General features: G+C 38.2%; 1 protein-coding gene across 1 annotated transcript in view; it reads left to right on the forward strand.

Annotated features, from left to right (window-relative positions):
* The window catches only part of RYR2 (ryanodine receptor 2), a 561,319-nt gene that overhangs the window by 211,908 nt on the left and 322,910 nt on the right, over window positions 1-26,501 (forward strand). The window contains 2 exon segments of the mRNA XM_025039067.1: window positions 8,701-8,805; window positions 25,962-25,982. Coding sequence (XP_024894835.1) covers window positions 8,701-8,805; window positions 25,962-25,982 — 126 coding nt within the window.

Genomic DNA, 26,501 nt, shown 5'->3' on the forward strand with positions numbered 1-26,501 from the left:
ATACTGAGTAGTTAATTTATCTCTTGCCATTTTAAATTAATTTAGATAAAATTATCCAGCACATTTTCACAGAATGAGACACCTGCAGAGAGAAGGTTGGCATTTGTATGGTTACCCCGGAATCAATCTGCACTGGACTGCATAGTCACTTGAATTTAAAGACATCATCTTACTGCCCACGTAACTTGATTTGGAAGCCATAATTCTCGTTTTCACTTTTTTCTTCTTTTGGCTTTCTGTGGAGCTCTAGGTAAGTCAGAATCTGTTGGTCGCCCTCATCCGCAAGTTTGTGTGAAATGTTCCCCATTCTTTACATGAATTACCAGACAAGGGACTGTGGCTATTTTAGCAAAGTTCATATGGCAGATGATTAGGTTGACCTGATTACGGTAAAAATTATTTTTGTCCCAGATACTTTCAGGCAATCAATGTATGAATAGATTCTACCTAAATCTTCTTTTCACAAGAATCCCTGGAGACATCGCTGGATCACCAGAAGCCTGCACTGCAGGACCTAACCGAGTTCGATCCTTATCTGTGGTTCACTGGGATCTTGCAGGGAACGAGGCCAAGATGCCACTCGTTCTGGTATTCGACAAGTGCTTGGACCGCGCATTATTTTTGCTTTAGAATCTTCGCATACTTGCTGTCAGGACAATACCAGTAGCTTACCTCATACGTAATGAACATAGGTATTTTGCTAACTCTCAAAAAAAATTTCTTTCGAGTAAAACTTTGCTCCAAAGTAATTGGTGGCTTCCTGAACTACAGCAGCGGTTCCAGTATTTCTGCTATTTATTGTTTTTTTGGGTTTTTAGTTATCCGTTTTCTTATATATTTACTCAAATGCTCTAAACTCTGAATTTAGTGGTGAGACTTATAGCTTTTGAGCAGTAGATTTCTCGACCTGGAGCCCAGTGTCGCAGAACAGCGTTGCAATATACTCATATGACTAGACATTATATGCTTGGAGTGAAAAGTTCTTAAGTGGGCCATTCATTACTTAGAGTCTAGAGAGTTGGTTGGTTACAGTTTTGTTGAGATTGTGATTGATTCATGGGTTTGGCTTAGCAATGTTTAGAAGCAGGAAGATATAGCCGATAAACCATTAGTAGCGTATGTGCCTTTTACGATACCTGCACATTATCTTGAAGTTTAATTTATAGCAGAGACCTCTCCTCTGGTTTCCCTTCGAGTGTTTTGCTTTCAAAACACAATGTCATTGTGTTCTCACCAACAGCGCCTCCCGCTCAAGATGCGTGTGAACGGATTTGACCTGAGACAATAGTCCTGTCGTGGTTTTGGAGTGACAGTGGTGATACAGGCTGGAGTGACAAACTAGTGTACTCCCAGATTTGCACTGACACATTTGAGTCATCCGAGAATGTTAAAATAATTGTGGAAAATAAGATAGATTACATATCTACTTAATATAATGTTTAAGAGACATTATGCTACAAAAGATGTCTGCCAAGTAGCAGAATGAACACAGAATGAATCACATGAAACTCTGCTAATTCATTAGAGATTATCATAATTAACTGCCACATTGGCACAGCTGTGGCCATTTGTAGTGGCAATGTACTGCTAATTACCAGTCACTTACATCTGCTAATATGTCTTCCCCAACCTGGACCTGTGTTGTCAAGAAAGCCGAGTGGAATGACTCGAGTTTCTCTGAAGAGACTCAAAGGCCTTACAGCTGGGAAACTCAGGTTTGTTCATTTTATCTGTTATGAATATAATTAGTCTTTGAAAAAGCTGATCTGAAAGAATTAATTGATAAATATTTCCTTCTTTAAGGCAGTATCATGTTAACGTTTGGTGCAAAGTGGGATGAAGAGAAAAAAAATATGACAAGAAAAACTACCCAGAACAATGCATTCCCATGGAAAAGTGTGACGGTGTGCTGGTACCCACATTTCCAGGCTGGGGACATGGCGAAACATTGTGACTGGAGTTTTAAACAATATAAAGAGGAAAATTGAGCTAATAATTTTCTTATTTCTGGCTTGACATTTCTTTTCCCACTATTTCATGCAAGTCCATGGCTATAACACCATAATTTTACTGGAATGGGAGACTATGTAAACATTTTTAAAAATATTATTTCCACATTTGGTAGGTGACATTTTGCTTGGCTTATGTCTCCAGCTGGCAACTTAAAACAACAACCACTTTGTCTTTTGGAGAAGCTGTGGTTCGACATCCCCATCGTCTGTGGAGAAGCTGGCCCTCACTGGTTGTCGTGACTTGTCGGAGGTCACGCCGCAGATGGTGGCCGAGCAGACACAAACTTGCCTCGACTTCAGACCGTCTACTTCATTCTAAAGTAGACTGTCTTTAGAGTTTTCGGTAGAAAAGCAGCTTTTCTCTTAACTTACGTCTCTGCAATTCTGAGCTTTCAGTCTGCTTTAGGGTTTTTCTTAGTCTGATAAAATTATATTTTATTGGCCTTTTCCCAGTTTATAATGCACTGAGCTCCTTATTTGAACCTCAGAATGATTCTTGGAAGTGATAGGTACTTTCCGCTTATCAGATGGGGAGGCTCAGTCTGGTGCATCTGAGGTCCCTTGGCCGGTTACGTAATGAACTCGAAGTCCCTGTCCTCTAGCACAGTGACCTGCACATTTCTTTATGCTGTAAAACTATCAAGATTTAATACCTCGTTAATTTTCAAAATATGTTTTCAGCTATTGCTGCGTTCCCCCAAAGGCTATTTGGAGCACTATTGAAAAGCAATGTATTTGTCTTTCTCTGACTTATCTCACTTAGCATAATACCCTCGATGTCCACACGTGTTGTTGCAAATGGTAGGATTTCATGCTTTTTTTATGGCTGAGTATTAATATTCTTTTGTGTGTATGCACCACCTCTTCTTTATCCAGTTGTCTGATGGACACTTAAGTTGTTTCCATATCTCGGCTATTGTAAATAATGCTACAGTGAACATAGGGGCGCATGTGTCTTTTCAAATTACTGTTTTAGATTTCTTCAGATAAATACCTAGGAGTGGAACAGAGAAAGACAAATACAATGTGACTTCATTTGTGGAATCTAAAAAAATAAATTAACGAACGCATACACAATGAAACATCACTTGGCCCTAAGACAAGGTGAAATACTATCATTTACGACAGTAGGGATGGATTTTGAAATCATGCTAAGCAAAAAGAGAGAAAACATTGAAAACCATATAATTTCAGTCGTATGTGAGATCTAAAGCTAAAAGCAACAAAAGAACAAGACAAACAAAACTCACACAGACGACAGTTTAGTGGTTATGGGAGTGGGGAGGAAGTGGAGGTAGGTGAGGGTAAAGGGGGTCAAATACATGGTGACGGAAGGAGATGCGACTCTGGGTGGTGAGCGCACAGTGCAATGTACAGATGATGCATTATCGAACTGTACACTTGAAACCTACATAATTTTATTAACCAATGTCACGGCAATAAATTTAATAAAAATTGCAACGAAACAAAACAAAAACCTCATAGATACAGAGACCAAACGGATGGCTGCCCGATGGGAGGGAGGTTGGGTCAAAAAGATGAAAAGATGAAGAAGCATAAATTACTAGTTATAAGAGTCCCAGGGAGGTAACATATGGCATAGGGAATATAGTCAATAACATTGTCATGACTGTATTTGGTGTCGGATGGGTACTAGACTTATCGGGGTGATCACTTCATAAGGTATATAAATGTCTGATCACTGTTATACACCTGAAACTAACAATATTGTATGTCAATGGTGATTGAAAAAAAGGAACATAAAAAGAGAAATTAGGTTTTCTTTCTACAAAGAAATGTCATCAGTGCTCTAACTTCTTGTGTCCCTATGTGCACATTTGCTTCATTTTCCAGAAATAGATTAAATCACAGTCTTAGGTCAACTCATCAAGCTTCGAGCACTTGCTTTTGTAAGTCGCCACCTTAGGCTGGTGGTGGTAATGTGGGAGGGGTGGGTCCAAGCTGAATAATGCTGTCGCATGGCAGGAAACCTGGACCAGTTTTCGGGAGGAATGTGGTATATCTAGATTCTCTGGCAGCCCTGGAGAATGAGAAAGATATCTATCAACAGACAGTGACCTCCAATATATATTAGTAAATTGAAAATGTAATTTGTACAAAGTGAGCCCATGAATGGAAAAAGCCGATCTATATACTTCCGTATGAGTGTACATACGTGTGTAAATGCATAGAAAAAGGCCTGGAAAGAGGCGTGTCCAGAAGCTCATCAAAATCCCATGTGGTTACACCTGAGAGGGAGCAGGAGGGAGAGTAAGCGTACACTTGACCCTTGAACAACATGGGTCCACTTATACACAGGTTTTTTTAATCTCGTAAACAATGTAAGCTTGCAGTATCAATAAATACAGTATAGTACTGTAAATGTATTTCCTCTTATAATTTTTAAATAACATTTTCTCTAGCTTTATTGTAAGAATGCTGTATATGATACATATAGCATACAAAATATGTGTTAATTGACTGTTTATGTTATCGTACGGCTTCTGGTCAGCAGGAGGCTATTAGTAGTTAAGTTTTGGGGAGTCAGATGTTATACACAGATTTTTAAACCCCCTGCCCCGTGCTCTTAGGGGTCAATTGTGATTAAATTTGGAAAGAGAGACTTTTCAACATTTCAGTATTGTTTGAATTTTCAACAAGGAAAATATCTTTATATGCGATTTTATTGATGTATGACTTAAAAATGCAAAGTAGTTTGCACAGGTGGAGACCTGGAGGCGGTTATGTCAGGCAGAGTGAGAAAAACTGTGAACAAAGGCATCAGGACGCGGAGGAGTTTGCTGGGGTGCAGTTTCAGACAGTGACCACAGAGGGGTGGTCTGTTGCTTACAGAGCCCCAAGTTATGGGTGCAGGTCAGTTACCGTCATGACATGTTTCAGGAGGTTTTAAGTGACTTGGGCAGGTACATCTGTGAGGCCAAGTGGCGGGATGGACCCCTCAGTCGGAAATCTAACTGATTTCACGTGAGACTGGCAGCGCCAACAAAGCCGGATGCCGCGCTGTGGTTTTTCTTGAGAATTCCTACCCCACCCCCGCCCCCCATATTAATTCACATTTGTCAGGCAAAGGAGAATGGTGACCGGCTTGTATTTTTAAAAGAAGAAAAGCCACACAGCTTAAGGTTTGTCACCTTTGCCAAAGGACACATATCCTAATAAAATCGGTATTTTCTCCACGTAAAAAGCAGTATTAACCTCCTGCCTGCCTGCTTTGTGTCTTGTTCTGGGCAGCCTAGCTAGACATTTAGACACACTTAAGTGTTTTCTCTGATTTAACTCTGTGTGAAAAACAAATATCGTGTGTAACGTGTAAGAGGCAGGTACACACGTGCACACGCTGAGCCGGAGCTCTCGGTTTTATGTTCCGATGTGTCTGCTTTGAAGCACCTGGAGCGGAAGCATGCCACAGAAGGGCTTTTCTTATGATTTGGGAACACACTCCCTGTAAGGGTGAGCAAAATTATTTCAAATGAAGTTCTAAAGATTGTTTCTTAGTAATGAGACTTGAGTAAAAAAAAAAAAAAGCTAAGGAAAAGTCGATAACTTGCAAATGTTTTCAGATCAGAGCTCGCATCACAGAAGTTTACAGAATGTTGTACTTTATCTGATGTGCTTGGTGTTAAGGCTCATTTTGGTTTCCATTTTGGGAGCATTTAGTTGGTCTTTGATTAATGAATGAGACTATTTCCCACTGACTCGATTTTGTTTTGGAGAGGCGGGAACAAAGGCTTAACCTAAATGCTATGATGTGTTATAGCTATAAAAATGTCAAGGCTACTTGAAAAATTATACGTCTAAATTAAGGAATACTTTCAGTAGGTTACTTTAAAAGGTAACAAGTTATGGTAATGAGTCTGTTGCCTAAAATAACCGGACCATTTTTCTTTAGAGCAAAACAAACAGATAATACTATGATGCTCTGATTTGTACTGTTTCAAGTTTTCCTGGAGGGGTAAACAGCATTTTTTGACTGCTTCAGCTTTTCTCTTACATTTATGTGTGTTTTGAGGGGGATGGGGTGCAAAGAGAGACAGGGATAAAGATGGGTCAGAAGAAAATGCTTTGAAAATGTTTGTTGAGACAGAATTGCCTTTTCGGATTGTTTCTTTATTCCTGCTAATTCCCCTACCTGGAAAAATACCTGTAACAGGCATGTCGCTCTGTGGCAAATGGAATTAGCTTGGCAGGATTTATTCATCTCAAATCCATGTGATTTTCAAGGATCTTTAATATAAATGTAAGATATTACAGAGGTCCATACTTTATAGTTTGACCAAGGTGAAGTATGAAATAATATAAATATACCCAGTATGTTAACTTTTAAATGTCTCTAGAAAGTGCCTTTTTTCGGAAAATACTAGATTTGGGATATTATGAACAGGTATATAATTATTGGTTTGTGTTTTCTCCAAAATAGAATCCGCTTAAGACTCAATTTGGAGGAATTAGTGCTTCATAAGTACCACAAAATGGAGAGAAGTGACAAGATGCAAAACTAATTAAGGACAATGGCTCATAGATGTTGAGTTCTTGTGTTCTGGACACTGTGATAAGTTCTCATATTACCTTCTTTATCTTCATAAACCTTATGAGGATGGTATAATTATTAGCCCATTTTTGGGGGAAAGAAATAAAAAATTAGAAACATTAACAGCTAATGAGTGGCGAGGCCAGGATACTTGCTTGGCGAGCCCAAGCTCTTTGCTGCTGTCATGTATGTACTGATTCTCAGGGAATTCACGAGCCTGGGCCTGAAATCTGACACGGGGTGTGCGGGACTCGGCTCTCAGTACTCCTGGGAGCCACCTGTGAGCCCTTCAGGAACTTTGCGAGCCCATTTGTCAGCTCTGACACCGTGTAATTAGCAATCATTGGAGTATTTACACCCTAGAAATGGGCAAATTCTACAAATCAGAGTTTTTTTGTTTGTTTTTTTTTTTGAGAATTGGTTCACTAGAACACCCATTAGTAACAAAGTCCTCTGCAGCACTATTTGTCAGAGTGTGTCTTCCAAACCCTCACCATTTAAACGGATATGAATGAAATAAACACTCCCATTAGCAGTTTGTTTTTTTCCGGTAGTATTTGTCTTGGTCTGAGAAAATTAGTACTGAGCGGATCAAATTTGAGAGAGTTAATTCCTCGGTGTCACGGTGGGAGGGCGCCCCTTTCCCAGCTCGCGCCTTCATCCGAGGATGCCCATCGCTGGCTGGGGGTGCGCGGTGCGCGCGCACTGGCTGCGCCCAGACTTGAGAGGCTCCCTTGCGTCCTGGCACAGAGGCTCGGGGCAGAATGGAAAGGCTGTGAACGCAGAAGCCCACGGGGACTGGCTGGAGGGGACTGGCCGGAGGCATCCGGAGAAGGAAGGCTCAGTAACAACAAGGCAAAACAAAGCACAGGTGCCAGGAAGGCGTGTGGGGCTGAGTCAGCTGGGCGGCCTGATCCTACGCTTCTTTCATCCATGAACTTTTTAACTTAAATCCTGGAACCGCGGTTCTTAACCTTTCCTCGGAACAGCGAAGCATCGTGCTGTCCTAACGAGAATCATTCTAATGATAGTGTTTCAATTTACTAAATACTCAAACATTTTAAATCGACATTCTGCAGCAGTGCATGAGGTTATCAACTTTATTCGCCCAGTATTCTTTTTGTAAAGACACACTCTTGCTCATATGTTGTGTTTAACATATTTATAATGTTCTTCTATTATGAGAATCCTCCTTTGAGCGTCTCCATACCCGGCTGGGTGCCTGCTGGACCCTCCTAATCCAAAGCCAAAGCAGACGTGAGCCGCGATGTATTTGTTCCCCGCAGGGATAGTTCTGTCTAACTTGCCAGGCAGCTCTCTCAGCCTTTTTCCTTCATCCTCTTGGTAATGAACCTTCTGGGATTTTCAGAATTGTGGAGTTATTGACTGGAGTGGAGGTTTAAGGAAAGGAAAAAGAAGGGGAAAAGAATGAATGAAAAAATCAATGTACACACCAGAACAGAGGCCAGAGGGCAAACATTTCCAGCCTGAGTAAACACAGTAACTGTTGTCTTCCTGAGTAAGGAGAAGCCTGTGCAAATGAGTGTGTTATACCAATTCACTTTTGTATTTGCTTAACCTCAATATTAATTTGAGGCAAGTATTTTTCTGTCCTTTATCAGCAGACTGTTTGGTAGGGTAGAAATGAATGCATGAGAGTCAGAGAAATCTGGCATTTTAATCCTGGCTTAAAAATTCAGTAACTGTGACTTTGGAAAAAGTAATCTAACCTCTCTGTTTTCTTATCTGCACAATGATGATGATAATCCTTACTATGGATGACCGCAGGAGTTATTGATAAGTCTCTGAGTGCAATTCCTATCACCGTAGCACTCAATAAATGGTATCTGTTGTTTTTCATAAATTTAAAAATAGATTCAGTGTGAGCGGTATAGATAATGTATTTCAATGATTTGGGAACTCATATTAGAGAATTGATAAGTACTCTTTTTCTGTGAAAGAAACTGAAGTATAATAAGGTAAATTGGGTCTGGTTGCTTGACAGTGCTGATTATGCTAATGATGATGGTGATGGTGACAATGGTGATGGTGATGAAGATCATGGTGGTGGTGGTGATGGTGATAACGATGATGATGATGATGATGGTGATGATGGCTGCTTTCTCTCTTTCTGCACAGAATGTCCCCCCAGACCTCTCCATCTGCACCTTTGTGCTGGAACAGTCTCTCTCCGTCCGGGCCCTGCAGGAGATGCTGGCAAACACGATGGAGAAGTCAGAAGGGGCAAGTACTTAATTTATGTACTTATTTATGTGCTATTTTATTAAACTTAGCTACTGTAGGAATGATTTCTTTCACAGGTACTGGGGATTTTCTTTTCGCTGAGATAAGCCAATGCCTTTTACCTGTGGTTTCCTTAAGTGTGACTTGGTGCTTTATCCAGCAGACTGGTGAGGTCTTAAAGAACTTTAAAAAAATCCAGCCTCAGGTTAATCTGTGTCGTTGAACCTCATGCTATGTCGTTGGTTTAAAACAGTTACTTTCTTTGTGTATTTTTTTAAATCTTCAGTTGTTATCGTTACTATTTTAATTGCTTTATGTATGCTATTTGTCATTAATCTTTATTTCATTTTCAAAAGCCTGTAACCATGTGACTACATTCTAAGCTAATTCATGGCAAGTAAAATTTCATGGCACTCATATTTTCACTAATGAAATTATGGTGACACAGCTTTAGTAGATTGTAATTTTGCAAAAAGCTGATCATTTTCTTCTGAAAATGGAAATTCTTAATCTGTCCCCCAATGCCGACGTTGTTCTTTGAAAATTCATTTGGTAATTTAAATGATTTTCCATGCTATGAGTTGCTATGACTGATTTTTGAATTACCACCATTCTCAGCCAATTCTTAAAATTTTAGAATTCAGTAGTGGGACAAATGGACAACTTTTGTTTCCTTTTATGTGTGCTATAATGACTTCAGCGTAAGGTTTAATAAACTATGCTATTTCCAGGAATGAAACTGAAAATGTTCTTTTGCCATTACTGATCTATGAGTCACTGCTATGGTTCATCACCACTCAGGTCTGGATAAGTGACGAGACTAAAAAAATGACCACATGCCATTCAACAGAGAATGAGCGGTCCGTTACCATGTGAGCATGTTCATTAGCCTTGTCGTTTTTTAAATTTTAGCGTAGCACAGCTTAGGACTTTAATTGTTTGTGCATTAACTCTAAATTAAAATTTTAATAGTATACTATTATGTATGGAAGAGAAATGTTAGTGATTTTAATTTGATATTAGACTAAAAGCTTACTTTACAAAAGATCCAGATGTGTTATGTGTATTTTAATTTTCCAAGTTTGTTTTTGGTTACATCAAAGTTTGGAATTACTATATGAAACTATATAAAGTTAAACATTTTTTTTTCTATTCTTTAGTGCAAAGCTTTTGTTAAAAAAGTTTTTTTTAAAAAAGTTTTTTGTTAAGAAAAGTTTTATTAGGCTTAAGTTAAAGAGGAGTAAAATATTTCTCAAGTCAATTAGTTTTGTTTCTACCTGGGATAACCTCTCCTGAGTTTTAAACATCACTGGCACACATCAACTTTGAAATTCAAATCCATCTTTACAAAGAAAAATTAGTTTTCTTTTGCGAGAGCGTCTGGGAAAGTGCGTATTGTCATTTCACTCATCTTTGTAGATACCGGTTTACAACTAGTTCTAGTAAATAAAGTTTAATAATTTAGGTGAGCTTGTTCTCTGGCTATTTATTTTATTATGCCTTATTCAATTCATAGACATTTTTGATAGGCACTTTCTCCATACAATTTTATTTTTTTTAACGTCTAGTTTACTTTAAGGATTCCATTTCATGGGAGCACAGATAGGAAGTGAGACCACATAGTATAGTGGGGAAGGCTTTGGTTTTGGGGTCCATAAAATTTATTGAAAATTTCTACTTTTTCAGATAATACTTTTAATAATTGTTATTTTTTGAAAAGGCATTGTTTTTGTTTAATGCCATGAATACATCAAGTGGCTTACTTGTATACTCTATTTAGGAGAGTACATTTTAAAATTATAACATTGATTGTCCTTTTTGTCTCTGGTTTAGTTGTTTCTGAGCGAATTGTAGGATCCTGCTACCCCTTTTGACTTTGGCTTCTGGCCACTTGATATTGGTCCCTCGTTAGAGTATTGTGGCTTGAACCAAGGGGGAAAACCCCCCACAATATTTGCCTCTATATGCTGTTCTCTGGTGGGGAAGTAGGTTGAAATTTATAATTTAGGTGATTGTGATTGATGTCATTAATTCAATTTATGTCATGTATTTTCTTCATACATGGTATGAGGTAATTGGTAGTTTACTATAATTTAAATTATGATACTTTAAAATCTATGAAATTCAGAATATAATGTTAGAAGTGTTACTTATGAATAAAACGGTGTAGTTATAATTATTTATTTAGTTAATGCAAACTTTTCGAGCGTTTATAAGATGTGCTTTACAAGGCTCCGTGTATAGAAAGTGAGTAAGTGACTTTTGTGATTAATGAGTTCACAGTCTGAGGCAAGTAAAGAAAAAAATTATAGTACAGTTTCACGTCTGTTGTCATAGAAATGCATGTAATTATGGTGTGAGCATGACAGAGGATTCGGGTACGTGGAATTTGTTATTCTTTTCAATTTTCTTTGGATTTCTACAGTAATTTCTAAGACAAGTAGGATTATTTAAACTATTAATATAAAAATAATTAAAAATTTTTCTTCAAGGAAAACTTTGACCTCATTCGGCTATGTTTTAGAATTCTAATAGAAAACAGCAATTGCCAGGAGATGATGCATAACGTGTCCAAGGTTATTCCTGAAATGAGTTTCATTTTTCGATTTAATAAAAAGGTTTATTAATCTATATGAACTCCTAAGATGCTTCATATTTCTAAATTATATCTGTCTTGTAATTAAATGTAGAAAATAGTACAGGGACTTAGTTATTAATAGAGATACAATTTTATCAGACACAGACATGTCCAGTTTTTATGAAAAATAAAGTTGTAGAATGTGGGATATTAATACAGTTGTGCTGTTCTAGAAAACCTCTGTGCTCTGAGAGTATTCAAAACGCATAAGAAGCAACTAGCTAAATTTACTGGTAAAGGAGTTTTCAAAAAACAGTTTTTTAACATTGAAGCACCATTTATCAAACACCGGAGCACCAATTTCAGGCAAACAACTCTGTCGAAGGTAATTTAATATAAGCGCAGGTGCAGAAGACGCAGTTCGAGATCATCTGTGCTGCGTTTCGTCGTGGCAAAGTGCAGGTTCTGGAGCGAACGCCTTCGCCGGGTCCTTCCTGGGATCTGCGGCAAGCTCCACGACCTTTCTGTACCTTCATTTTCTCACTTAGAAAGTGGGGGAGGTGCTGGCTTCTCCCGCAGAGTTTCATGGTGAGGATTTAATAAGCTAATATAACTAAAGCGTGTGGGCCGCTCGGACACACAAGGAGGCTGTTCGATTTTCATTATTATTATGATTTTTGCTGCGGCTTTACCTGAGCAACCCCTACTGGACCTGCCCTTTCTGGAGAAAACAGCGAGAGACTTTGGACCAAATACTAAATTAAAAACAAAACAAACAAACTACAACAAAACCCCAAACGAGGAGAGCAAAACCTGGCAGATTCTGGAAAAGGTTCAGCCTTGGAAAACGGGATAGGCGTGAATGCATTTCTCTTTTTTTAAGGTTTCAGCCTGAAGGTGGACTGAAGTCAGGGATCCGTGGTAGGTGAAATCCAAAAGAACATGCATAGTCTGTTGGAAGATAGAATTCAGGGGCTCTGGAAAGTCAAGGAGGAATCCCGCAAAGAGAAATCTAGAGAGAGGGAAAAGACAGCCAGGAACAAGCCTGAGACGACCCGCCAGTCAGGGATCGAAAGCAGCTTTAACTGTTCAGCAAAATAAAGGAAAATGTGCTTACAGTGAACAAAAGGATTCAGATACTCAGCACAGAAAAATTATTCAAAGACACGAAATGGAATTTCTGGATCTGAAAAGATCACGTAACTGGCACGTGGTAGGGCTGGGAACCAAAGCCTATGCTTTTAAGCCCTTTATCGTCAGAGGCTGTGGGGTGAAGGGCAGTGGACCAGCCCCAGGGGCATCCCATGGGAATTAGGGGGTGGTCTGAGAAGCGCATGTGCGCATGTGACAGTGGCTGCTGTCACAAATGACCGCAAACTTGGAGACTTGAAACGTCTTGAGGTCAGGAGTCTCAAATCGGGCTCAGTGGTCTAGAATCGAGGAGTGGGCAGGGCCATGTTCCTTGTTGAGGAGTCTGGGGAAGACTCGGCTTTCTAGCCTTTTCTGCTTTATGTTCTTGGCTCATGGTTCGTCCTCCATCTTGGATCACATGAGATCATGTAACATACTCACAGGTTCTGGGGATTAGCATGTGGGCGTCTTTGGGGTGCCATTAATCGGATGAAAATCAGAGAAATCTACTTGAATAAGGCAAGAAAAGTGTACTTTGGTTTTACTGGAGCCTAGTTTGCCTGCAAACCAGTCAATATTAATTTCTGTCTAACTTACGCGTATCTACCAGTTCATCAATTCACACACATTTTATATTGAAAAGACTTTATTCCCTGAAAAGTTTTCTAAGTGTTCAGCATTTCCTGGTATTTCCAAATGTGGATCTTAATATTTCTACTGTGTCTTTATTCTTCTGATATTTTGGTATATATCACTGGCACTTCATCTGTAAGACTGATTTGTTCAAAATCTTGGGCAGACACAGCCAAGGATCCAAAATTAAAGGAATTAATTTTGTGTCCACCGGCTTGAGTTTATATTGATTTTTTTTCCATTTACTTTCTCTTCATTAAAGTGAATCGGGGTCGTGTGGAAGAAAAATGAAGCTTGACAAACCTCGCGTGGGCTTCATATAAATAGATCGTGATCTGTACCTTATTATAAATAAGTTTCTCAGTTGGCTGAGTTAACGACTCACTGGAGGACAGAGAAGTTTACTTAAACGCTTGAAGTTATTCAACGACTTTCGAATATTTTACCACTCTGCACATCCTAACTCGCCATTAAAATACAGAACCGAACAATTGGATTGTAAAACTGTGATTACAGTTTTAAATTCTGCCAGGACAGTAGATATCTGCCTCTGAAGAGACGAGTGCCAAAGACCGAAAGAGCTGCCGTTCCATAAAGTGATACCACGCTCACGACTTCTGCTTGTGCTTCAGCACGATGCCCGCCTGAATATGCTGGGAATAGGCACACACACGATGTAAATACATATTCATTTGTTTATTGTTTGATTACTGGTATTGTTAAAAGTCATTAGTACCTACCGTGCGTGCAATACAAAAATGTATTTAAATTTTAGTATACATTCCAGAACCATTTCAATCTTTTGTTCTCATAGCAATATCATAGAAGGGTATAAAATGAAAATACCTTCTTCGTAATCTTCCTTTTCCCTGACGATGGCCACAGCTAAAGGATTGGTTTACATCCATCTAGAACATTATACATAAAAATATTTTTACACAAATGGCATCCCATTATAGACCGTTGTGTCATTGTGCACAACTTAATCATATACGTGGATTTGAAAAAATAAGCACACGGAAGGTCCGAGGAAGAGAACCCGGCTGCAGTCGGTCAGGCTCCGGCTCGGGTTGTCTTTAGTCCTCTCTACTCCGTTCTCCTCGCTGCTGCCTTGGTTCTTAGTCTTGTTTCCCTCATAATTGCAACATGGCAGCTACGAATTCAGGGATGACATCCAAATTCAAAATCATCTATAGGCACCAAAAGGAGATGACTTTCCTTATTTTTGCTTTTGGGAATAAAGAGCTTTTCCCAGAATTCTCCTGGTAGACTTCCCCTCACTCCCAGTGTCACAGTCCTTGTGCCTGAATTGTGACTGGCAAGGGAAAGTGGGGCCCCGCCACTGCCTTAGAGCTTGGGGGGAGAGAGGAAAGGGCACCTCCACAAAATCAGGTTCTCTTTTTGGAAGAAGGAAGATGCTTATACATGTAAATGAATGTTGGATAATTTCTAGTGTCATTTGCTGTGATGTGTAGCAGACATGGAGTTAACATCCTTATGCCTTAATGGAAATACTTACTCAAATTTAAGACCCTCCAGGTTCTTGATCCAAATTAGGTCTACCAAGTTAAATCCTTATCTAGGATAAGCCATCAGAGGCTAATGCTTAGTCGTCTCCACAGCTGGGAAATGGAAAACCCACGTCCCTTTTCCACTCGACTGATTCATGCAGCATGCATTCCATAAAAATGTGTTGAGTGAATTCTGAGCTGAAGATGGAGATAGATAAAAATGTATCCTTGCTCTTGAGGAACTTAGTAGTGAACAGAAGAGGTATATAAATCATCATAATGTGGGTGAAACATGCTTTGATAGTCGATAGTTCAATGAGAGTACAGAGAAGGGAGTTCTAATTACTCATCCAATTCCTAATTCCTAATTCCCCCTACACAGATTCATACATCCCATCATGAGTGGCTGATGTCCTCAACAGGTAGAAACTATAAAAAGCTTAACGGATCTGTCTGTTTATATTGTGGACAGTATGATGTGACTAGCTATTTATATTGAAACCACAATTATCAGATATCTACTATACCTTAAAATTTTATTTTAAGAGGCTAGGCTCTGTTTACCTCGCTGTTAGGAACGTTCCCGGTAAAGCATGAACACTGCTTTGGGAATGGAGCTATAATGCTAATAAATCAATACATTTATGAACTTGACATGGTCATTAGCATCTTATCCAAAACCTCTGTACATAACCTTGTACCTGTCCTTCATCTGTGAAATCGCAGTAGTGATTTAAAAGCTGAATGTGATTATTTCTTCTAAAAGGCTTGGAGCTAAAAATATTCACTAACACTATTTATCTGCCACTTATGTGAATGTGGACGTTTGCCTAGGGTTGAAATGTGCATCCTCTATGATACTGTCTGTTTCTAGGAAGACTACTTTCTACTCTGAAGCTAAGGATGCAACATATTTCTATGTATTTGAATGCTATGTTTTACAGAGAATCCCGCCTCAAACTCAATAAAGAGGCCACTTTAATCAGCATGTAATTCAATAACCATGGTGCTGTTATGATGCCTGTTTTTGATTATGAACCTTGAATCAATAGATTATTTTATTTGATTAGTGTCATTCAATTTGGACATCTCCCTCAGTTTCTTTTTGTGTTTAAAATGAAAAAAAAAATTTTTTAAGAGTAAACATTTGATAATGTTTATCAAATGGTAACTTTATGTAATAAACTGTTTGTAAGTGTACCAGTATTTTAAAGATATTTATAACATTTTTGAGACAACCATCCTCTAATTTTTATTCTCTCATTTTCATAAAAAATTCTAGTCTAATTTGACAGTCTACCTCCTTCTTTTACCAATTTTCATTGTATGGCATCACCTGTTCCTCCCCCACCCCCTAACTAGCACTCTGTCTCCATCTTGCTTGACTTTCCTCCAAAGCAGTTATTACCCTCTGACATACTATATGTTTCCATTTTTGTTTTCATGTTTTTAATATACCACCTGTCCCCATTAGAGTGTAAGCCCCATGACGACAGGGCTTTGAGTCTGTGTGCTCACTTGCTGTACCACCAACACCTAAGACAATGCATGTCATGAACCAGACATACAGTAAATATTTGCTGTCTTGAAGGATTACAAGATAGAATTTATAAGCCAAAAATGAAGGATCTGGTGTTCCGGTCAAGATGGTGGAGTAGGTAAATGTCGTGCTGGCCCCCTCTCACAACCACATTAAAATTACAACTAAACTGCAGAACAGCCATCATTGGGAGTCACCTGAAATCTAGCTGAACAGAAGTCATACAACTAGGGACATACAGAAGAGGCCACCTCAAGACTGGTGGGAGGGCAGGGACGTGGAATGGGCTAGTCCCACATCTGTGTGTAGTGGTTGAGAATTTGGAGAAATATTTCATCTGTGGAGGACCCCCCCTGAAAAAGCTAGAAGTCCCAGCCCCACACCATCTCCCCAGCCCAGGGTTCCAGTGCTGGGAAGAGAAGTCCCCACAATCTCTGTGAAAATCAGTGGAGATTGTGACTGAGTGAGATGGAAGGAGACCCAGGCGGTCCTCTTAAAAAGCCCATGCATGATTTACCACTGATGGACTCGCTCGCTCTGAGCTCCAGTGCCGGGGCCACAGCTCAAAACGTGCTAGAGATACATGGGGAGGAACTGAGTTGTCTGGCTTCAGGGCAAGGTTTGGAGGGGCAGCTTCCTCCCAAGCAGAAGTTCTGGAAGAGGGTGTTGTTCTTTTGCTCCGCCGCCCTTTCTGACCCATGCAGTGACCATCTCTGTGTCTCCATCACCTGACTGACGCTAGTCACCCCACCCTGGTGATTCCCTGAGACCCAGTCTGGCTCAACTTGTGGGCCCACTAAAGTCACTTCTAGTGGCTTTTCCATACAAATGGCCTATCTTGGCTCATGCTGTGGATTTTTCCAAAATTTATCAAAGGCTCACAAAACCCAAAGAAGCAGCATCTGGCCTCAGCATGCCCTGTACCTCTTGCCGAGCAGCCCTAAGCCTGGCACTAGCAGCAGCCAGCCTCAGTTTGCAGCTTGGTCTCTCGAGGCACTTCCAAGCCCCGTGTGGGTGGCAGACATCTGCAGATTGCTCGGTTGTTCATGCCAGGTGACCCCAGGCAGGTCACAGGCTACAGCTGAACTTGACCTGTGGCTTGACCCCTCCTATGAGGCTCTAGCCTGCATGCTTGATGGCCAGCTTCGGTCTGAGCCAGAGCACTTCCTGGGGTTAAATCTGAGAATGACACACTCTACTAAGACCTGGAGACGTAGGAGACCTACCTAATACATAGAAACAAACACAAGTAGGCAGCCAAAATGGGAAGACAAAGAAACATGTACCAAATGAAAGAACAGAAGAAAGCTCTAGAAAGAGAACTAAACAAAATAGAGACCAGCAATCTACCAGATGCAGAGTTCAAAACACTTGTTATAAGGGTGATCAGTGGACTTAGGGGAAGAGTAAATGAACACAGTGAAAAATTTAAAAAAGAGGTAGAAAACATAAAAGTGGAGATAGAAAACATAAAAAAAAAAACTAGTCAGAAATGAAGAATGCAATAACTGAAATGAAGAATACATTAAAGGGAATTAACAGTAGATTAGATGAAGAAGAGGATCGAATCAGCAATTTAGAAAATAAGGTAGCAGAAAAACACCCAATCAGAACAGCAACAAGAATCCAAAAAAAATGAGGATACTTTAAGAGGTCTCTGGGACAACATCAAGCATACCAATATTCACATCATAGTGGTACCAGAAGGAGAAGAGAGAAAGCAAGGAATTGAAAACCTGTTTGAAGAAATGACTGAAAACTTCCCTAACCTGGTGAAGGAAGTAGACATATAAGCCCAGGAAGCTCAGAGAGTCCCAAACAAGGAGGCCCACACCGAGACACAGTATAATTAAAATACCAAAAGGTTAAAGACAAAGAGAGAATCTTAAAAGCAGCAAAAGAAAAGCAGTTAGTTATCTACAAGGGAACTCTCATTAGACTGTCAGCCAATTTCTTAACAGACTCTGCAAGCAAAAGGGGATCGGCATGAAACATTCAGTGATGAAAAGCAAGAATCTACAACCAAGATTAACCTACCCAGCACAGCTATCATTTAGAATTGAAGGACAGATGAAGAGCTTCTCATACAAGAAAATGCTAAAGGAGTTCATCAGCACCAAGCCAGCGTTACGGGAAATGTTAGAGGGACTTGTTTAAGAAGAAGAAAAAAGAAAAATATAAAAAATCCGAATAATAAAATGGCAATAACTACGTATCTATCAACAATTACTTTAAATGTAAATGGATTAAATGCTCCTTTTCAATCAAAAGATAGGTGGCTGAATGGCTAAGAAAACAAGACCCCGACATATGCTGCCTACAAGACACTCGCTTCAGATTGAAAGACACACACAGACTAAGTAAAGAGATGGTCAAATATGTTTCATGAAAATGGAAAAAAAAAAAAAAAAAGCTGGAGTAGCAACACTTATACCAAACAAAATAGACTTTAAAATAAAGGCTATAACAAGAAACAAAGTAGGACCCAGTATCCCACTTCTGGATATTTATCTGAAGAAACCTAAACACTACTTTGAAAAGACATGTGAATTCATATGTTCATTGCAGCATAATTTACAATAGCCAAGATATGGTTGCAACCTGGGTGTCCATCAGTGGATGAATGGATAAAGATGATGTTGGTACATATACACAATGGAATATTACTCACCCATAAAAAGAATGAAATCCTGCCATCTGCAACATGAATGGACCTAGAGGGTATTGTGCTGAGTGCAGTAAGTCAGACAGAGAAAGGCAAATGTCGTATGTGGAATCTAGAGAAAAACAAACAGCAAAAACAAACAAACAACAGAAGCAAGCTCAGAGGTACAGAGAGAGCATTTTGATGGTTGTCAGATTGGGGCGTGAGGAGGTAGGTGAAGTGGGGAGGAGATTAAGAGGTACAAGTCGGTAGTTACGAAATAGTCATGGGTGTATAGAGTATACCGTGGGGAATGTAGTCAGTAGTATTGTAATAACTATGTACAGTGTCAGATGGATACTAGATCTGTCGGGATGATCACTTCTTAAGTTGTATGAATGTCTGGTCACTGTGTTGTATACCTGAAATCAATATAATATTGTATTTATAGAAGACGAATGTCTAAGAAAGGTTTAATCACTGTACTTATTCCTGTCGTGGCAAAGAAGGTGGATGGTATCCTCATAAAGATCTCTAAATAAATAATGATTTCTTACATGAAAAAAAATTAAGGGTCCGAAGAGTTCTAAAAGTTCTGTTTCTGCTACTGTAGTAATAGTTTTGAACATAAGGTAGAACTTTTGCCTGTTAAGTGTATCTCCTTTTCGCCTTGCCTCTTTATTGTGGAAGAAAAGGAATACTGAAGGAAATTTCTGAAGGAAAAATAAGAAAATACCTTTTGGAGTTAGGTAACCATACATGTTAGTTTGCCTGGCACAGTTTTAACACCTTAAGTCTCCGCTTAATTACTGTTAGTTCCTCATTTGGCTGTTCACAGTGTCCCAGTCTGGATGAGAAATTATATGGGCCTTTGTGAATCAATTTAACCAAGGACCTATACTCAGAAAACTATAAATCACAGAAAAAAGAAATTGAAGAAATACAAATAAATGGAAGCATATACTATGCTTATGGATAGGAAGAATTAACTTCATTAAAATGTCCATATTACTCAAAGCAATCTATAAATTTAATACAATTTCTATCAAAATACCAATGGTGTTTTTCAGAAAACTAGAACAAATAATTCAAAAATTTATATGGAACCATTAAAAAATCACGAATAGCCACAGCAATCTTGAGATAGAAGAAAAAAGTTGGAGGTATCACCCTACCTGATATCAAACTATTCTACAAAGCTATAGTAATCAAAACAGAATGGTACTGGCATTAATGACCAATGGAACAGAATGGAGGTCCCAGAAATAAATCCACGCCTTTGCGTTCATTTAATATATGTCAAAGGAAGCCAAAATGTAAAGACAGTCTCTTCAATAATTGGTGTTGGGTAAACTGTATACATGCAAAAAAACCTAAACTGGACCACCTTATACCATATACAAGAATAAATTCAAAATAGATTACAGATTTAAATGTAAGACTTGAAACCATAAAACTTCTTGAAGAAAACATAGGTAGTAAATTCTCTGGCATTGCTCTTAGTAATATACATACATAGAGTATATACATACATACATACATACACACACATATACACACATATATACACGTGTGTGTGTGTGTGTGTGTGTGTGTGTATATGTATGTATGTATGTATGTATGTATATCCTCTATGTATGTATATTACTAAGAGCAATATATACTAAGCAATATATATACATATATATGTATGTATGTATGTATGTATGTATATCCTCTATGTATGTATATTACTAAGAGCAATATATACTAAGCAATATATATACATATATATGTATGTATGTATGTATGTATGTATATCCTCTATGTATGTATATTACTAAGAGCAATATATTACTAAGAGCAATATATGTGTATATATGTGTGTGTGTGTGTGTGTGTGTGTATTTGGCTATAATCTCAGACAAGGGAAACAAAAGAAAGAAATAAGCAAATACGACTACATCAAACTAAAAAGTTTTTGCACAGCGAAGGAGACCATCAGCAAAATGTAAAGACAGCCTACTGAATGGGAGACGATATTCGCCAATGATAAGGGTTAATATCCAAAATTTATAAGGAACACATACCACTCAACACCAAAAAAACAAATCATCTTATTAAGAAATGGGCAAAGGACCTGAAGTGACATTTCTCCAAAGAGGACATGCAGAGGCCAACAGACATATGAAAAGATACTCAGGGTCACTAGGCATCAGAGAAAAGCAAATTAAAACCACAATGTGATATCACCTCACACCTGTCAGAATGGCTATCATCAATAAATCAAAAAACAACAAGAGTTGGCGAGGGCGTGGGGCAAAGGGAACTGTGTGCCCTGTTCGTGGGACTGCAAATTGGTGCAGCCACTGTGGAAAACAGTTTGGAGGTTCCTCAGAAAAATAAAACTAGAACTACCTTATGACCCAGTAATTGCACTTCTGGGTATTTATTCAAAGAACACCAAAACACTGATTCGAAAATATTTATGCACTCCTGTGTTCACTGCAGTGCTATTTACAATAGCCGAAATATGGAAGCAACTTAAGTGCCCATCAATAGACAATTGGATAAAGAAGTGGTAGATATATACAATGGAATATTACTTAGCCATAAAAAATGAAATCATACCATTTGCAGTGACATGGATGGACCTAGAGGATATTATACTAAGTAAAACAGACTCACGGATGCAGAGAGGAAACGGGTGGTTGCTGGAGGGGAGGGGCCTGGGGAGCTGGGTGGAGACGGTGAAGGGGGGAAGAAGTACAAACTGGTCGTTAGAAATCGGCCACTGGGATGTGAAGGACAGCATAGCGAGTATAGTCACTAATATTAAAATAACTTTGTGTGGCGCCAGGTGGGCACTAAACTCATCTGGGGGATCACTTTGTAAGCGATATAAATGTCTAACCATTGTACTATCCATCTGAAACTAACATAAAATTAAATTAAGAAACAAAATATACTTAAAAAATAAGAACGTCCGCCATCAGAGTGACCAATAAGAGACTGAAAAGACACAGATTAGGAGTAGAATACTTGAAAAATATGAACAATTCTGACAAATCAGTAAGAGAAACGTCAGACAACCTAACAGAAAAAAAGGAGTAAAAGACTCGAACAAAATACTTCCCAACAGTGGATACTCAAATAACCAAAAGCAGATGAAATGGTGTTTATTTCAGTAGGCATCAGAGAAATGCAGATTAAAACTATGATAAGGTACTACTTCAAACCCACCAGAAGAACCGAAATAAAAACAACCAGTAATACCAAGTATTGGCAAGATGGGAAGCACGTGACACTTACACACTGCTGCTGAAAGTATACATCCACAGCATCCCCCCGCAAGACTCTGTGGCGGTCTCTGCTATAGCTGAGTACCTTTAAATCATGGCCAGGTAACTCCACGTCTGGTTTATACCCAATAGACAGAGATTCATGTATTCTCCAAAAGATGTGTACAAGAATGTCCACTACAGAATTATTTGTTACAGCCACAAACAGGGAACGACCCAGTGTCCAATGGGAATGGATAAATGAATTTGGGTATGTTCATACAACGGAATAAACAGAGAAAATGAATTAATTACTACTACATGTGACAAAATGTAATATTATAATTTCTTTTGATATATTATTTTTATAATATAATCAATATTGTGTTCATGATGGATGCTTTATTGTGATGTAATTATCTGGAAACGTTTCTTACCAGCTAAAGAAGCTAGATTAAAAAAGACAAAAAAGTATGTATTTCCAAAATTAAAAATGGTAAACTAATTAATGGTGATGAGTAGCGGTTACCTTTGGGGAGGGTGTGAAGACAGCCTTCAGATCTGGGTGCTGATTACATGTGTCTGTTCACTTAGTAAAATTTTGGCAAGCCACATAATCATGATTTATATGTTTTTCTGAATTTGTTATAAACGTGGGTCCTCAAAATCATAATTTTACTTTAAATAATTGAAATGACATCATTATATTTTGAACCCTAGAACATAGTATGAAAATTTTTAATTTTTCCCTCAATCTCAATAATAACCATGTGCAGTGGAGAATTATTTATAGGGTTGTCTTTTGTTTTTTGTTTTCTCTAATTTATTGTTTAAAAAAATTTAACAGCAGGGTAATGGATTGTAGGCATCCATTGAATATTTTAATTACTTGTGTAATTATAATCTATATTGTATTCATGATGGATGTTTTATTGTTGTGATATAATTATCTAGCAATGTATCTGTGCAAAAATCCAGACATGCTGTTTGAACAAGTGAAACTAAATAACATCTCAATGTTACAAGAATCTCTAGGTGCATTTTACTTCTCTTATCTTGATGTCGTCTGAGGTGGCAGGTACCAGGAAGTAGGCTGCTGAGCAAGACCAAATTAAATCAGACTAATCTGAAACCAAAGGAGAAAAGGATGATGTCTCTTGGATCTGATGTACATAGAGCCGGTTTGGGAGAGTGGGGGCTTTGAAGTCAGAGACCTAATTTCAAGGTCAAGCTCCATCCATCCTGTGGGAGCCGTGTGCCCCTTTCGTTGTTATGGAAGAATCGTAGTGCCCTTATACGTTCTGTGTTTCCTTCTGTGTATGATGCAGACAGTGAGACGACATGCGAAGGGCTTTGCTGCAAGCCTGGCCCAGAGTGACTACTTAACCTGGGACCTTTATATTTAATACTAATAAAATTCTCCACCTTAAACAGCAAAGCGAGTGAAGTACGTTGGAGGAAGCAACCGACCTTTTTCTTTTAGGTTATGGAATTGTTCATGTTTACATGCCCTAAACCGATTTAATTAAAATGCAAATGCAAAGATAGAGATGTCATATGAAAGTTCTACTTTTCGTGTGACGATATAATTTAAAATTAATTACTTTCGTATTATTACCTTATGTCCTCTATGGTATTTAAATGATTATTTTGTTTTTCCTAAAGGAATTTCGTTTTTATTTGAAAAATAAACTTGCCCATTTCTCAGTCTTAATACGATAAAATGTTAAATAGAATTTCATACAGATATTAAAATTTTTTTTTCTCTGAATTAATGGAAACAATATAGCTTTTGAAAACCCCAAAACAAGTTACTGGAATAAATGTTTATTTGTCTTCGATGCTTTATGGATCTGGTGGTTGTGTAAACTCTAGAATTGGTCAAGTTTATTGTGAAGTTTTATTTCCCTTTCTTGATTAGCTCCATATAAATCATTCTCCTCTTCACTGTTTGTAGGCATTTGATTAAATGATTCTTGTTAACATTCATAAGAGATGTGTCACAAAATCTCTCCGCATCATTATGGATAGTTACAGCTGTATTGCACTTTAGTCGGCCTTCTCATTCTGCCGGCCATTTGTCTTGTCTAGTGCTTTGAGCCCGAATTCAGCCAGAACGTGCTGTTTTTAAGCCTTTCCTTAGGTATTTGGTTATTGAGTCTGTAACATTATTGCTACTTTCGTGCTGCTTAGGAAACTGTTTCTCTTTGTAATATAGATCATTGAGCTTCAGTTACTAATTCCAGTAGCATGACTCATCTGGAAACATCCCACCACACTTTATCTTTGAACCGATGCGTGTGTGTATGTGAACGTTAACATCTAGAAGTGAAAATAATGATGGGAGAATGTTTCTGATAATCGTTATAATCACTAAATAGATGACATCTTATTTTCCTGAAAAATATGAGAAGGAAATTATTTCACTTATTACTTTACATTTTTTTTTTGGAAGAGAATGAATATAAGAACTTGTCCTTTTTGAGGTAGAAAAGTGAATGATAACTGCAGTATACTAGACATTAAAGAAATTGCTTTGCCCCATGATCTAAAGAAATAGATTCATCACTCTAATAAGTTAATGTTTAAAATGAGGACTTGAACTTTATACAACAGCTAAATTTCTGACAAATTTAGAGTGAAAACCAGGCTTTTCCATTCAGTAAATTGTTCTTTCTTAGATAACAATTGTGCGTTTTTAAAATGCACAGATCAGGAGTAGACTTAGAGTAGATTTTCAAGAGGACGAATATATCGCTGAATGAACATATCACAGAACCGTCTGTTTTAAGTGGCCTGTTGAACCTACTGAATTTCACCAGGGCTTCAGAACAATTTCCCCTGGATATTTAATTTGTTCTTTCTCCATTTCTTTACAACGTTTTAAAAATAATCACTCTGTACGTGGTATTTTATGCACATTTCCTTCTAGGAACTTGATTACCAGGGATGGAGATTCTTAGCATGGCCCCTAGTCTCTGTCTACATAACGTTAGCATCTTACCTGATTAATGAATTTTCTAAGGCAGAAAATTATGAATAGAGTTAAATGCATGAGGAGTCTGACGTGAACCTCAGTTCTCACGGGATCCCAGTCTTGCGCTGTCAGAGGGAGGCGGCTGAGGAAACTTTGAGATGAGCGAGTCCTTTAGTGTTGAACGCTTTGTATTCTGATCGAATTGCTAGGAATCCTGTTACATTGTAGAAAACAGTCTTTGTCGATATATAGCTTTTTATTTGTTCTATTTTAATTTCAAATATAGTTATATTCGCTTATTTTTAAAAGTCCTATAATGATTGAGACCAGCATATGTTCCTTAGTAAATATAGTTTTAAAAATAATTCAATTCTGATGTAATTTCGGATCTATTTGGCAAGGTATGTCTTCTTTTACATTGTGAAATTTTATATAATGCTAAAAAAGATTAGGGTAAGAGGAATTTTACTTTTATTTTTTGAGAGATTTAGACTTAGATGCTGTATTTCTTAATTGACCTTTTTCATTAAATAGATTCTTGCCGTTAGAGGAGAACAGTGCTTCCTTAGTCAGGAGGCCTGTTAGGTTTGAGAATTAGGTAAATGTTCACGTTTGCTTTTGATTATATTGGATTATAGTTATTTCATGTACCTGGTGCCTTTCGAGCCTAATGCCTTTTGAAGTTTTGATTACTGACTTAATTGAGATTTTGAGACTTAATGTTATTAATTAAAAGTTTGAGTACTGTTTCTTATCCTTTCGAAGTGGATGTAGATTTTGGTTCAGGGACCACATTTCAATTTATTTAAATGGCAGCAATTGAAACATCGCTAGGTATTTATTGGTTTACTTGTTATTTATTTTGGCTTTTTCTTTCCACAGCAAGTTGATGTGGAAAAATGGGTATGTGTCTCCATGTGTTTGCAAAGAAATTGTGATTTAAACGAGTGCACGTTTGCTGTTGCCTCTAATCTTTTTGTATGGCTTCCTAGTGTGGCTTGTACTATTAGTTTTCAAAATAACCGCTATGTTGTGGGCCTTTTGAGCCACGCTTCTCAAAATAACAGCTATGGTGTAATGAACAAATATTTTACAGATCTCTCGTGAGAACATTATAAGTTTCTGGTTTTGCTTAATCTGAAATGGGGGATATTTAAATACTTTCCATCCCTAGGACCATATAAATTCATTATTGGTTATATTATATATCTTTTATCAAGAATCTTGACTGTTTAATCTTAAAATCCTACTGCTTAGCTCTTACGTTTTTTCAGGTACTGTAGAGGAAGGTCGTTAACGTCACCATTGGGGCAGATGGGCAGGGGGTAGGGAGAGGGGTAACGACTTCGCAGAAGTGTAGTTAATATTTTCCCTCAGCTCTTCCTCAGGTGACACAGTGAAGAATCACAAGCCATCGAGATG

Source organism: Pteropus alecto, unplaced genomic scaffold, assembly GCF_000325575.1.
Source record: "Pteropus alecto unplaced genomic scaffold, ASM32557v1 scaffold189, whole genome shotgun sequence".
NCBI lineage: Eukaryota > Metazoa > Chordata > Mammalia > Chiroptera > Pteropodidae > Pteropus > Pteropus alecto.